General features: G+C 34.8%; 1 protein-coding gene across 1 annotated transcript; it reads right to left on the minus strand.

Moving 5' to 3' along the window:
* Positions 1–4,266: 4,266 nt before the first annotated feature.
* Positions 4,267–9,971, minus strand: LOC111207131 (lipoxygenase 6, chloroplastic). The gene is made up of 9 exons (XM_022704806.2): positions 9,488–9,971; positions 8,011–8,285; positions 7,682–7,916; positions 7,252–7,584; positions 7,086–7,171; positions 6,605–6,718; positions 6,224–6,528; positions 5,870–6,136; positions 4,267–5,160 (listed from the first exon to the last, which is right to left on the minus strand). Exons 1-9 carry the CDS (start codon positions 9,870–9,872, stop codon positions 4,401–4,403), a joined length of 2,760 nt encoding a protein of 919 aa, XP_022560527.2. The 5' UTR covers positions 9,873–9,971; the 3' UTR covers positions 4,267–4,400.
* Between the last annotated feature and the right edge of the window lie 3,116 nt (positions 9,972–13,087).

Consider the following 13,087-nt stretch of genomic DNA (forward strand, 5'->3'; position numbering starts at 1 on the left):
CAAGCATAAGACTATCTAAAGGTAAGCGATCTATATTTAATTTATTGTTCATACATATAATACACTCACTATTGCGGGAAAACTACAACTCAGCTTCATCACTAACAACAAAATTTTACTTTGATAGCTTAATCAAATACATCAAGCACCTCAAAGGACGAATAACAAGTCAACCAAATAATGAACTCAAGAGCACCTTCACCTATTCAACGAAACAAAAACATCAAGACAAATCAAAGCAATAGAGGAAAATACGCTCTCCAACCTCTTCATGTTTCTTTATTCGTATCCCAGCAAATTATTGTACTATGCCTTCGAATATAATAAGTGCACTAAATCTATTTTCATCAATTCATTCACAAATTTTATCTCTCCAACTAGAAAAAAGTTATAAGACATCCAATCAAATCTTAATTAAAATTAGCAAATACATTTTCAATATTTTAAGAGATTTCCACCTTAAAATTAATATATTTAATTAAAAGCATTATCCGCGCGTAGCGCGGACAAAGAATCTAGTGATTCTAAAGTTAAAACATAGTTTAAATTTGCAGTAGATTTTATAATTGTTTTATACAAAAACTAAGTAAAGATGAAATGTATTTACATCATAACTAGGTTTAGTTAACTTTTATTCATCTTACTTATCATTCTATATATGACTTCGAGTAATAATAAACAACAAATTGTGAGTTAAATTATTTTGAATTTGTTAGACAGAAGGCAAAGAATAAATTCAAACCAATTTAAAGTTTCTACCCATTTAATAGTGCTTAAAATTTATTGTAACATATATACACAATTTATATTCAAATATAAGTGCAAATTTTATAAAAATACCCCGTGCGTAGCATGTCCAATATGGTAAAACCGAACCGTACCGAACCGAACCGAACCGAACCGAACCGAAATAGACAATATGGTGTGGTTTTGGTATATACCATATAAACCAAATGGATATGATTTTATAAAAACCGCAGGATTTGGATATGGTTTGGTTTATAACCGATTAAACCGAATAAAACCGATCAAAAGAAGAAACATGTAAATATGTACACATTTTATAACGTCACATGAAAATCTATTTGTTATATAAGTTATTCTTTTGTTAATAATTATTACCATATTTTTTATAGTAATAAAGAATCCTAATTTAAAAAACACTTAAAATATAATTGAAAAAAAATTCATCGCAACTGAGGCTTCTTATTTTCTTAATCTTCTTCTTTTAATCATTTTGCTTTCTTTTAGCATTGATTAAATTGAAGCGAACGTTATAAATTTGATGGATAATAACTAGAAAAAATTCTTCGCAACTTTTTTCTTATTTATAAACGAACAGAGTTTCACTCGAAAAAGCATGACTTTGATGAACACTCAATATGGAAGAGTGAAAAAACTTTTCTTTCATACTTCTCTTTTGTTTTTTATTTTTATTTTCAAAATTTAGAGCTTTGATTTTAATTCTAGATTTGATTATTTCATCTAAAGTTATAAGCGTTTTTATTTTTTTTGTTCTTTTATTTGAAAATATAATATTTTTTTAATAAATGACTGGATGACAATATGACTCTAAAATTTATATAATATGATCGCAAAATAAATAATTATGTTTTGGTATAAAACCGAATAAACCGAAAACCGACGGTATATAAACCGAACCGAACCAAAGTAAATATGGATTTAGAATTTTAGTTATATTTACTAACCGAAATACCGAAAAAACCGAACCGATATCCGGATTGAACACCCCTAGCTCTATATACAGTAATTGTTAATTTATGATTTTAATGATCAATTCATATATTTATCCAAAAAAATTCATTATATTACTATTTTGTGGAATATGTCTATTTTACATTAATTCAATTTAGAACCATAAAATCACTAATTAATCAAATATTAAATTATTGAGATTATAATATATTTAGGTTTTAAGTACTAATTCATATCTTGGGTTCAAAATTTTCAATTTTTCAAGCTTTTGAATATATGTCGAATTTAGATGGTTTTAAATAATATATAAACCTTTTTGACAACATACATAAACTTTTTAAAAGTGTCATAAATCTGTTCAGATGTTTTTATAAATCGGATTAGTATGGGTTAGGTTTTTTTATTAGGGTTTGATTCAGATCTTAGATGCAATTATAAATGTCGAGGTCTAATTCGCAGATACCACCAAAATTCGTTTCTTTATCTCCACGAAGATCATTACAATGAAATAAAGTTGAGGGCCTGCAAATCTTGCGTGGTTTCAGTCCTTCAGAATCAGACCCCATCTAATGTTGCATTTTCCTTTTTCTTATCTAATATTATATTTTTATACGTCATACGAATACACACAAAAAAAAAAACTAAAAGATACTATTGTGTGATCAGTTCAAAATACTCTATGGGGCATTATATGAGGAACACGAAGCGTCGAAGCCCAATGTCTAAATGCCGCTACAAGATCTCATAGGGCGCATTGCTAATAACACCATTTTTTCTCCAAATAAACTTTTATCTGATTACGAAACTGATTATGCTATTAGATACGGGTTCTGCAATGCACCGTGTAAACAAAATGACGATAAGGTAAGTAGGTAACATGGTCATATTATTACTTGTTTGTTGGTAGTTGGAAGGACAGTAATTGTGAAAAGTTACTGCTATCAGCGCGCCGTTCAATATTATATCATCCATCCGTTCAATAAATATAGACTTTTTAGTATTTTCGCACATACTAAGAAAACACATTAAACTATCATAATAAATGTATTGTTTTCTGTAATTTTCAATTTTCAATAACTTTTAACCAATAGTAATTCAATAAAGTCAATTAATCTTTTTAAAGTTCACAATTTTTTCATAAAAAACACAAAAATACATCTTTGCGAAACAAATTTTTTTTTAAAAAAGTCTATCGTTAAGGATTGAATGAAGTAGGTGCTAGGTAAAAATAAAAATAAACCTTCAAATTTTAACTTTTAGGTATTTTAGTAGTATTTTTTTCCTTTCAAGTTTTGGTATTATATGTATATTGTAAATAAATATATATATATATATATATATATATATATATATATATATCTTGTTATGAGTACTTATATGTATATTGTCAATAAATATATTCAGCAACGCTTTTAAATCAAAAACCTTGTACTATTTCTTAAATTTATATTATTCAAAAATATAAATATATAAAATCAGAAACTTTGATTATTACAACACCAAATTGAATGTGGGGTGTGGCAGGGCACCCTTTGCCCCCTCCTCAGCCGGCATTGACCGCGATTACAAAGACCGCATACAATGACAACTTTGACAAGAAGCATACAAAGTGATTTCTGTAGACTACTGTGGTGTTTTTATTATTTGCAATTTGGTTTTAGGCGTCCCAAATAGGGCTGGACATTTTATTCGTTAAATTTGATTCGATTTATTATTTGTTTCGATTCGATCCGAAAATTCGGGATATCTGTAAACTTTCGAAGCAAAGCAAATACTAAAAATCAATATCCGTTAAAATCGAAACAAATCACAAATATTAAAATTTCGAGAAACGGATATCCGATCCGATCCGGTAATATATAAACATGTATATCTTGATTATATTTAAAGTTTTTAATGTATAAAATTATATAATTATTATTCTAACATATGATTTGATAAATTATATTCACGTTATTACTTATATAAAAATATTACATAAAATGAAGAGAACACATTCTGACAATTATAATTTTAATTTTTTTCTTAAGTTTTGTGTTATTATAATTGTTAACTAAATTCAAAAAATTTACAAAATATGTAGATTCACTACTTCTTTTAATTTTTATCATATATATCATGCAAAAAAATATTTTACAAAACAAATTTGTATCAAACTTTTAAGATTATTTGTATTAATCAAAACATATGAGATATCCGTAAGTATTCTTAAATATCCGCAAATATCTATTTATTTTCCGGATATCCGATTTTCTGAATATTCGTATTTTTCTGAAGCAAAGCAAATCGAAAAATTAGATATCCGTGACATACGAAGCAAATCACAAATACCTTCAAAAACCTGGATATCCAATCCGGCCTAGTCCCAAGTATACTAACTATGATAATGATACCCATTTACAGATTTTATTTATTTATCAGAAAATGTCTATGTAAGGAAAAAATAGTCACGAGCATTTTCCACTTTTTTTTTATTACCGATGAATTTAGCTTTAGTCACTGTCAGTCCTAAATTTATATAAAAAATAAAAATTTATGCAATACGATACAAGTATAAAACTTCTTGCATTACTATTATTGATAAACGAAGAAGGAAAAAAAACATAGTAATCCTCATATATATATTTTACAGATATAGACTCTACCACCAAACAAAAACCCATACAACATAATAATAACATAAACTATATGGAAATGCTGTTTGGAATACCACGGCCGGTGACTCCATGTGGTGAAGTAGGTAGAAGCAGCTCGTAAGGAGGCATCCCAGCACCTGTTCTGTTCTTCAGTTTCTTATCTTTGTTTCTCTTATTTATCTTCTTCTCTACCTCCTCAAGCTCCTCCGAAAACTTGCTAAAATACTTAACCACTTCCTCATCTTGAAACCAACGTCTCTGATTCTCTTTCAAATCGATCAAGTACTCTTCGTCAGCGGAATGCGTCGAGAGCGTCTCCTGCACCGCCATCACTTTAGTTGCTTGGAGTTGTGTCGCTAAAGAGCTTAGGAAGCTGTACTGAGGGTTTCTCATGAACATTTCGTACTCCGGATCGTTTTCGTGTGGTATAAGTTTCCTCAACAGCGTAGGTCGGTTCGGGACGTACCCACCGAACGGGTACTGGCCGAAGTTGATGGCCGCGTGTTGTCCCGAGGCGATCCATATCATGTTGGTTAGGATCTCGGACAAGTCTTGTGTTGTGTTGAGTTTAGGCCACCAAGGCTCGTCTTTCTTGTCGTAGTGACCTTTGTTCTTGATCTCATCCCACCAAGCTTGGAGCTCAAAGTCAGAGGCTATGGATTTGGGATCAGAGTAGAAGTGTTTCACATAGGATTCAACTAGGTTCTTGATGGCTTTCCAGATCAAAAGACCATCTGCTGCGTATGGATAGTCTTCGATCACAAGCTTCACACCACATTCCTCTGAAGCATCTTCTTCTGCCATTCCCCTATAAATGATGTCATATCGCATTAGATAGAGAGACAAACAAACTTAAGCATAATTGGCTATATATATAAGGGCAAATCTCCAAAATAGCACATTTCTAAGTTTATATCACAAAAATAGCACTCAAAAACTAAAATGACCAAAATAGCACATTTCTAAGTTTATCCTTTGAAAATTTTAATTTTTTTATTTTTCAAAATTTGAAATCTTATCCCCAAAACCTCATTTCTCAACTCTAAACCCTAAACCCTAAACTCTAAACACTAAACCCTAAACCATAAACCATAAACCATAAACTCTAAACCCTAAACCCTAAAATCTAAACCCTAAACCCTAAACTCTAAACCCTAAACCCTAAACCCTAAATTTTAAACCCTAAACCCTAAACCCTAAACCCTAAACCCTAAACCCTAAACCCTAAATTTTAAACCCTAAACCCTAAATCCTAAACCCCACCCTTTAACTCTAAACCCTAAGTTTGTGACTTTTGATAAAACATTAAGTGCTATTTTTGTGACTTTTGACCTTGAGTGCTAGTTTGGGAACAAAAACTTGAATTAGTGTTATTTTTGTCTTTTTCTCTATATATAATAAGAAAACCATAAAACCCTAAAACAATAGAATTAATTACCATATTAATAAGTAATAAACTAGATAATCATAATATTTGGAATATGACCAAACTAAGAGAGTGTTTGTTTTTTATTAACCTTCGAACAAGATCAGCAGGAAGTCCTTCCATGTCAAACCGCCACATGTTCTTGTACGCCGCAGAGCTTAGTTCCATCGAGTATTTTCCTGGAGTGAAGCAACTTTCGATGATTCCTCCTCCATTGATTAGGCTCTTACGTGCACGCGCATTGATTTCTAGCGTGTAGCGCATGTGAGGGTGAAGCAGCTTGTAAACCGGATGCATTGTACTCAGCTGTCTGTTAGTAGCAATGATGTATGGCTCCATGGAAGCATGAGTCCTTAGCCTAAGGATTGTGGAAAAACATAAAAACATGTCTCTTCAGTACAACAATAGAGACCACAAAATAAAAGCTCAAGTTAACTTAAGTTACCAGTGGTTTACTAGTTGATGAACACCAGCATCGTTTGAGCAGACATGAGCTTTAGCTAGTTTCCACATCCAGTGAGTGGTAGCGTCATGTCCATGCACATAAACGAACTTGTTATCGTTATCCGGCGTGGGAGGCAACGAGAGCTCTATAGCCAACGGCCTCAGTGCACCCGCCTTTGAATAGAAGAAGATTGTTCTTGATGCATATGTTTTTCTTGGATCGTCTTTGAGGGAGTTTATCTTGTCCACAAATGGCAAGAGCATGTCATGGTAGTCCAATAGAAACAACCTCTTCTCTTCAAACGCCTGGATTCACCAATGTATTAAACCTTTTAGTCTTGAGAACAACAGGAGAGAATTATATAGTGCACTATTACTAAACCTGTTCCAAAGTCATTCCATAGTGTTGAACTTCTTTAGCAATCACTTCTTCTGTGAGAGCAGATTCTTGGGGTCCATATACAGCCGGGTCAAGCTTGCTTCGAATTGGCAGCTCCTATCAATACACACAACAAATTTCATAAGAGAAATATCATATGATAGCATTAAGATACATTTTTATTCTAAAAATAGCATATAAGAAAAGAATTTCAAAAATGGTATTAATTAAAGACATTTTTATTTTACATTGTGGATTTGAGTTTAGTGGTTAGGGTTTATAGTTTAGTATTTAAGGGGTGGAATAAGGGTTTAGGATTTGAAGCAATTTAGTTATTTTACTCTTTAATTAAATACCACTTTAGGGATTTTTCTCATTTTATGCGATTTTTGTCACAAAAAAGTGCTATAAAAGCATTTAACATTTCAGAAACTCTCATACAATAATATTCTTGATTTTAAAAATGGTGAAAAACGAAACATACCTTCAGAAGCTCAATGTTCACAGGGTTGACACCAGCGAGAGCCTGACGTCCAAATTCATTGTCTCTCAGCCATGCAAACCTGTCCGCTGAACAACCAAACCAGAAAATACATTTCAGGAATGGTTACACTCTGAATGTGACCATTTCAAGAATAACAAAAGGTTACATTTTATAACGGCTGGTGTGTCGTATTTTAGTAGTGTTTCTCCAACGTTGAGGATCCCATCCACAAAACTACCAAAAAAGCCCCCAAGACCTGTGTCTTTTGGCTCCGTGGGTCTCAAGACAATGTCACATTTATATAGTTTATCGATATCCGAGAAGCATGTGAATGGAATGTCTAAGTTTGACAATGCAGCTGCAATAGATGGGACTAGGTTGTGAAAGAGAGCCTTTAATCTCCCAGCTGTGAAAGTGTCTCTCTTGATATCCTCGAATTCTTCGTCTCTTGGAACATAAAACTCCTCCTTGTCTTTTCCTCTGCTCTCACACGGTGGGTCTGAATGATAGAACCAAGCAAGTCAAGAACCAAAGACAATATGCTAATATTACTTAGTACTATGTAAAGTGAGTTAGAGAGAAGAGAGATGGATCACTTTTTGAAACGAGAGGCCGGCCAGACCTGCAGCGTCTTGGATACGGCATCTCTGGTCCACCAAGAATAGGTCTAACTCGATCTTTTTTACGTGGATCGCCTAAATCGTTGTAAACATCGTAGTCATAGATCCTCTCATGAGGCTTTCTGTCGCCTTTTCCATTACCACGGACACTTCTCAAGTCCTTTTCTCGTAGTTCTTTGATCCCGGCAGGGGTGTGGGAAGGTAAGCATGGCTAGTGAAACAACATCAAGAATAATAGTTAGGTGAAAGATGTTTAAAGAAATAAAATGAAGTTTGATGATAAGGAGAAGAAGAAGTATTCTCACTTGACTTCTGAAGATAATCCTGCCATCAGGGTTATCATTCCTGGAGTGGATCCAAGTGTTACCAGGGAAGAGAATGGTGTCACTGCCGTCACGGATGATAATCTCTGACAAGCAAATCTCTGAGGAAAGGAGATTGGTGACAAGAATGGCACCTGGTTTACCAAAGTCAGTCGGTACGGTGAAGGTGGCTGTGAACTCAAGGTTTCTAGGATCGTTCCGAGCCTTGGGGAGTCCTAGCACTGGAGTTTCTAAACTCCTCCTACCTGAACCAGTTTCTGTAACATATAAATAACAAACATTAGCCGTGTTCTTTTGGAAGACGCTGACGCAGCGGCTAACTACCCAATTTATAACTATTTTCTTGTTCACGCATCTGGAAAGTGACACCGGCGGCGATGATTTTGCCTATCAAAAATAAACACAGCGATCATTCTAACTGCCGCTACTTTTTACAGCGTCGGTCACGGCACCGGAAACCTTAACGGAAGTAGCCTTAATTAATTTTCTCCCATCTTTTATTTATTTTGATGTTCAATTTTTGATCGCTAACCGCTGTGTCTGCGTCTTCCAAAAGAACACGGCTATTGTGTCACCATCCAAGTTAATATTTAATAGAGAAGAAGCCTGTGCTGGTAAAAATGTTAACCCTATTGAAATCCTTTTTTACTGCAACTATAAACATTTAAGTGGACATTTCCAATGCCCAAAAATAGTATTTTAATTTTCAATACTACTTATAACACTATTACTTTCAATATAATCTAACTATTTATTAAATGTTAAATAAATCAAACAAATTATAATACAACATGTGGCAGATGAGTACAAGTTTTTAAGGATACTGATACTCTAAAACATATAATAAGAGATCTAAATAATGTATAACGGAATGAAAAGTCAAGTATCTTTTTCTACATTATTTAATGCTCTCAGTAACTTGTTATACAGTCTTTAGACTAAATGAGAAACCGGATTTGATAATTTCACAACCTGGCACAAAAATACACAGACTAAGATATTCATACAATAAAAGTAAGAAAGAATGAAAGATAAAAAGTCAGATCTAGCGAGGAAGATGAAAGATTCGGTTTTGCAGCAAAGTGATCATTACAATGGACAACTAGTTCTGACAGAAGGGCCATGACAGCAAAGAAGGGAAGAGAATAAGAATTGATTTGCTTATGGTCCTTTTAACTAGCAACCACTAATCAAAATCTAATATCCATGGAATTATCATTAATTATGCACGAGTAAATAGCTGTGATCTTGAGTTTAGCACCAAAACAAAAATGAAATCAAGAATCAAAACCTAAGTCCAGGATAAATCCAAGAAAGGCAGAAACGACCAAACTGGTAAAAACTGGGACTGAATCTATGTGTTTGGTTTTGTTCTCTAGCTCAAAATAGTGATAAACTGATTTGTATTTTTTTAAAGCAAATATAATTTTAGAAACAAAAGAAGTAAGTGAAAACGAACCAGGATCTATATCTTCACTAACAAGCTGAATCAACATCCCTTGACCGACAGCTTTCATTAAAAGCTCAAACTGATGCCCGAGCCTCTCGGTTAGCTTCTCCCTCATTTTCTTCCTGATCTTCACGACCGCCATAACCGTTTTTGTTCCTGTATACTTAGATCTCTGCCATGGAAACGCAGGAGAGCTACTACTATATACGACTGATCTGTTTTTACTTTTCTCGTCTTCTTGATCCACCGCCTTTTCTTCCCGCGAGATCACAGCTCGAACTTGTCTCGAGAGAGAAACTCGGTGTTGTAGCCGACGTGGAAGTACGGGAAACGCCGGAGATCTCACTAGGCTGACGCCGTAGAAGTTCGTTTTCACCGGAGACGCTATAAACATTTTTATACTTTTTTGTTGTTTTTATTTTTTTTCTCTGTATTTGGAGAGAGGGAGCGAGCAAGAAAGCTGATAAATAACGCAAGCGTGAAGCGTTCGTCTCGTGGACCTCGTGGTGCTAGAGGAATTCAGACGTGTGAAACGACTGTGTTTTGGTAAATTTTCAGTACACATTCCCAATTACGGTGAAACTAAAATGACGACAGTTCTTATGGTCAAACAAATGATCCTGGTCCGAACCAAAATTTACGCGTGTAAGAGCGCGTGAGTTACATATTCCCACAAGTAGAAAGCAACGTGTATGACTGTTCAGTGGGATAAGAGTATGATTATCCCAAAGACCCTTCTCTTATTTTTTTCTTTTAATACTTTTAAATAACATTAAATAGTAAATGTTAGTTAAGAAACATCACTCTAACATTTATATGTTCCAATGCAAGTTTCTTAATTTAAGGTTTTTAAAAAAACTTTGGTTAAACTCATCAAAGATAAATCAAATATCATGACTAAAGAGATGAACTATAAACTGAATCAGTCTTAAAAACACCAAAACAGACATTCATATGCAACAAGGCGTGTCTGCATCATCAAACGACTAAACAATCTAACCTCTTGGATCTTATCCTATTAGAATGGAAGGATTATCCAAACTCAAAACAGACCAAGGGAAGAAACTAACCTATAGCGAAGCCTTGGTACTCAATAGTGGAATCATCTGGTCGTGCGTTGGATTTGTTCTCAAACTCCATGGTGTAAGACATCCCCGAGCAACCTTCTTGCTTGACATCAATCCTCAAGCATAACCGAGAAACCTATAAATATTACTGCAAAATGCGTATAGAGACCCAAAAAAAAACTCAAAAAGATTGAGGACTAATGGAAGGTCTGATTACTGAAGGCATTTCCAGAAGTCTGTCTCTTTCCATCTCGTTCATGAAAGAATGCTTAGGCGTTATGGACATCTTGTCCATGACATGATCAACATCATCTTCCTCCTCTTCATCACTCTCCTCATCTCCGTTCACAATGATCTCAGCATCTTCATCACCATCATCTTCGTCATAGGTCGGTCTCACCATCGACCAGTAGATGAAATTCCCGGAGATAAAGCTTCAAGATCAGCCAAGAGCATGAAACCACCATTTAAGACGCATGATTCATTTGAGAACGAGCAAAAAAAAATCAGAGAAAGTGTTCAAAACCTGTTGGAACTTCTCAGCAAGCAAGGGTCAAAAGGGAAGAATGCATCAAGCTTCTTAGACCCACGGGAGAGCTCAGACTCAGTAGCTTATCGAAAATGAAGGAACAACTAGGATGGATCTCATCCGGAAGAGATTTTAAAACACTTAGCCAAAACCATTAAAAACAGATCAGCAATGATAAATTCATGAGCACGTACGTGAAGGAAACCTATAATCCACCTCAAAGAAGCTCAACATTGATCAAAATATCGATTAATGCTAAAATAAAGTTTGAGTCTTTAACAGTTACTTGAGCAAGCGGAGATCAGAGATGCTTCTTGGGAGCTTGAGCTTGCCGGATTTTGCAGCGGGCATGGTGATGTAGATGCATAAGAGACTAGAGGAGAAGACGAGGAAGACGCCGAGAGACACCGCGAGCTCCCATCGGCTGAGAGGGAACCGATCGAGCTTTGATCGCTTTCCAGAGGGGGAATCGTCGTCGTCGTCTGATATCGCTCCGAGCACTTCGTCTCTGATTAGGTTCCGTGTCTGAACCATCACCGAATGCAACATCAGAAGTTTCACGGCAAGCTTAATCCATCTGCAATGATTCGATTTTGAAGATTCAGAGAGTGTTAGATTCAGAAAGAAATCAATCAGATTATTATTTTTTGTTCTTCAGATTGACGTAGACAATGCTCTTACACAGTTATCAACTCCCCTTCGTCTTTTCCGGTAAGCAGAAGACGAAACAAGATACATTTCTTCTTTCTCTTAATTAAGAGACGTGTGTTAGGTTTATTTTTATTTTTCATATTTTTAAATCCTAAATAGTTTAACAAACACATTTAAAAGACTGGGATAATCCTGCTCTAAGCGGCATGGGAGTTTATGAGCTTTTTTTATTTACTTAAAAAATGCGACAGAACTCTCTTGTCAACGCAATAAAAGAACAATTCTGTAACTTTATGTTTATGAGTTACGTATGTATCTAGTAGGAGTATAAAACAAAACACCGAATCTTAGGGTTGGGTTGGGTAGGGTTAGGTAAGAGCAATTCCTAAACAAGTTTCTAAGAGCAGGTTTATTGGTAGCTCTTAACAAGAGCTCTTACATTAATTAGGGATTAAAAAAGGAAAGAAGAGGTGATTTGCCGAAGACGCGTAGCTTATTTAGTAGAAATAAGACACGTCCCTTAACTGCCACGTGTCGAAAAGTAATTGGAGAGAGGAGAGGTGGCGTTTTGATTCCGTCATTTTCTTCTTTTCTTTCTTTCTCGCGGATTCACTCTGCTCGAAGGCGATAGTGGTGATTTTTGTTCTCTCGGTGACTGTCCTCAACGAAACATCATAGTCTCTCGGTGGCGGCGTCGTAGTCTCTCGGTGGCTGTCCTCGACGAAGGTATACGGCGGGATCTCTCTCGTGGTGGCTCTCGGAGATGAAGAGAAATGGTTGATCCTCAGGCGAATCGAAAGGTAAAGATGAGTTAATCTGTTTGTATGTTTGAATATTTCGATTATGCATGTCTTATATTGTGCTTCTTCAACGCGAATCTTAAAAAGTTCAACCTCTGATTTGTTTTCAATTTTTCTTTCTTTGAGTCCTGAGATGGGTTGATCAAGAGGCGTGAAGTGGGCACATAAGCTGTCTCGTTGTGTGCCAAAACCACTCCCATGATTGGTGATAAAGGTAAATCTTTTTTTCTCTGATCTTTGTAATTGTATGAACGTTTCTATTAGCTCTGGAGAAGTAGATAAACCATTGTTTATATTCGTTGGTGTATTGTGATTGATGGTGCAAATGTTGTTGATTTAAATTCTTGATTGAAAAGAATTTTGAATTGGATAAAACCTTTGGCTCTGCTCTGTTGAATTGGATGATGAGTTTACTCTTGTTGTTGATTTAAATTTTTGATTGAAATGCATTTTGAATAGGATAAAACCTCTGTCTTTGCTCTGTTGAATAGGAAGGGAACGAGTTTACTCTTGTTGTTGACGAGTTTGCTCTTGTTTGAAATGAACCGAATTGTAGTTTTGT

This window comes from Brassica napus, chromosome C6 (genome assembly GCF_020379485.1).
Source record: "Brassica napus cultivar Da-Ae chromosome C6, Da-Ae, whole genome shotgun sequence".
Taxonomy (NCBI): Eukaryota; Viridiplantae; Streptophyta; class Magnoliopsida; order Brassicales; family Brassicaceae; genus Brassica; species Brassica napus.

Bases quoted from the DNA above. Each gene is read 5' to 3' on its own strand.
- LOC111207131 (XM_022704806.2), bottom strand. From the start codon at position 9,872: ATGTTTATAGCGTCTCCGGTGAAAACGAACTTCTACGGCGTCAGCCTA. The intron at 7,172-7,251 runs GTAACCTTTTGT...TTGGTTGTTCAG, and splicing joins CACACCAGCCGTTATAAAAT to CGGACAGGTTTGCATGGCTG. The intron at 6,137-6,223 runs GTAACTTAAGTT...CACAATCCTTAG, and splicing joins CATCAACTAGTAAACCACTG to GCTAAGGACTCATGCTTCCA.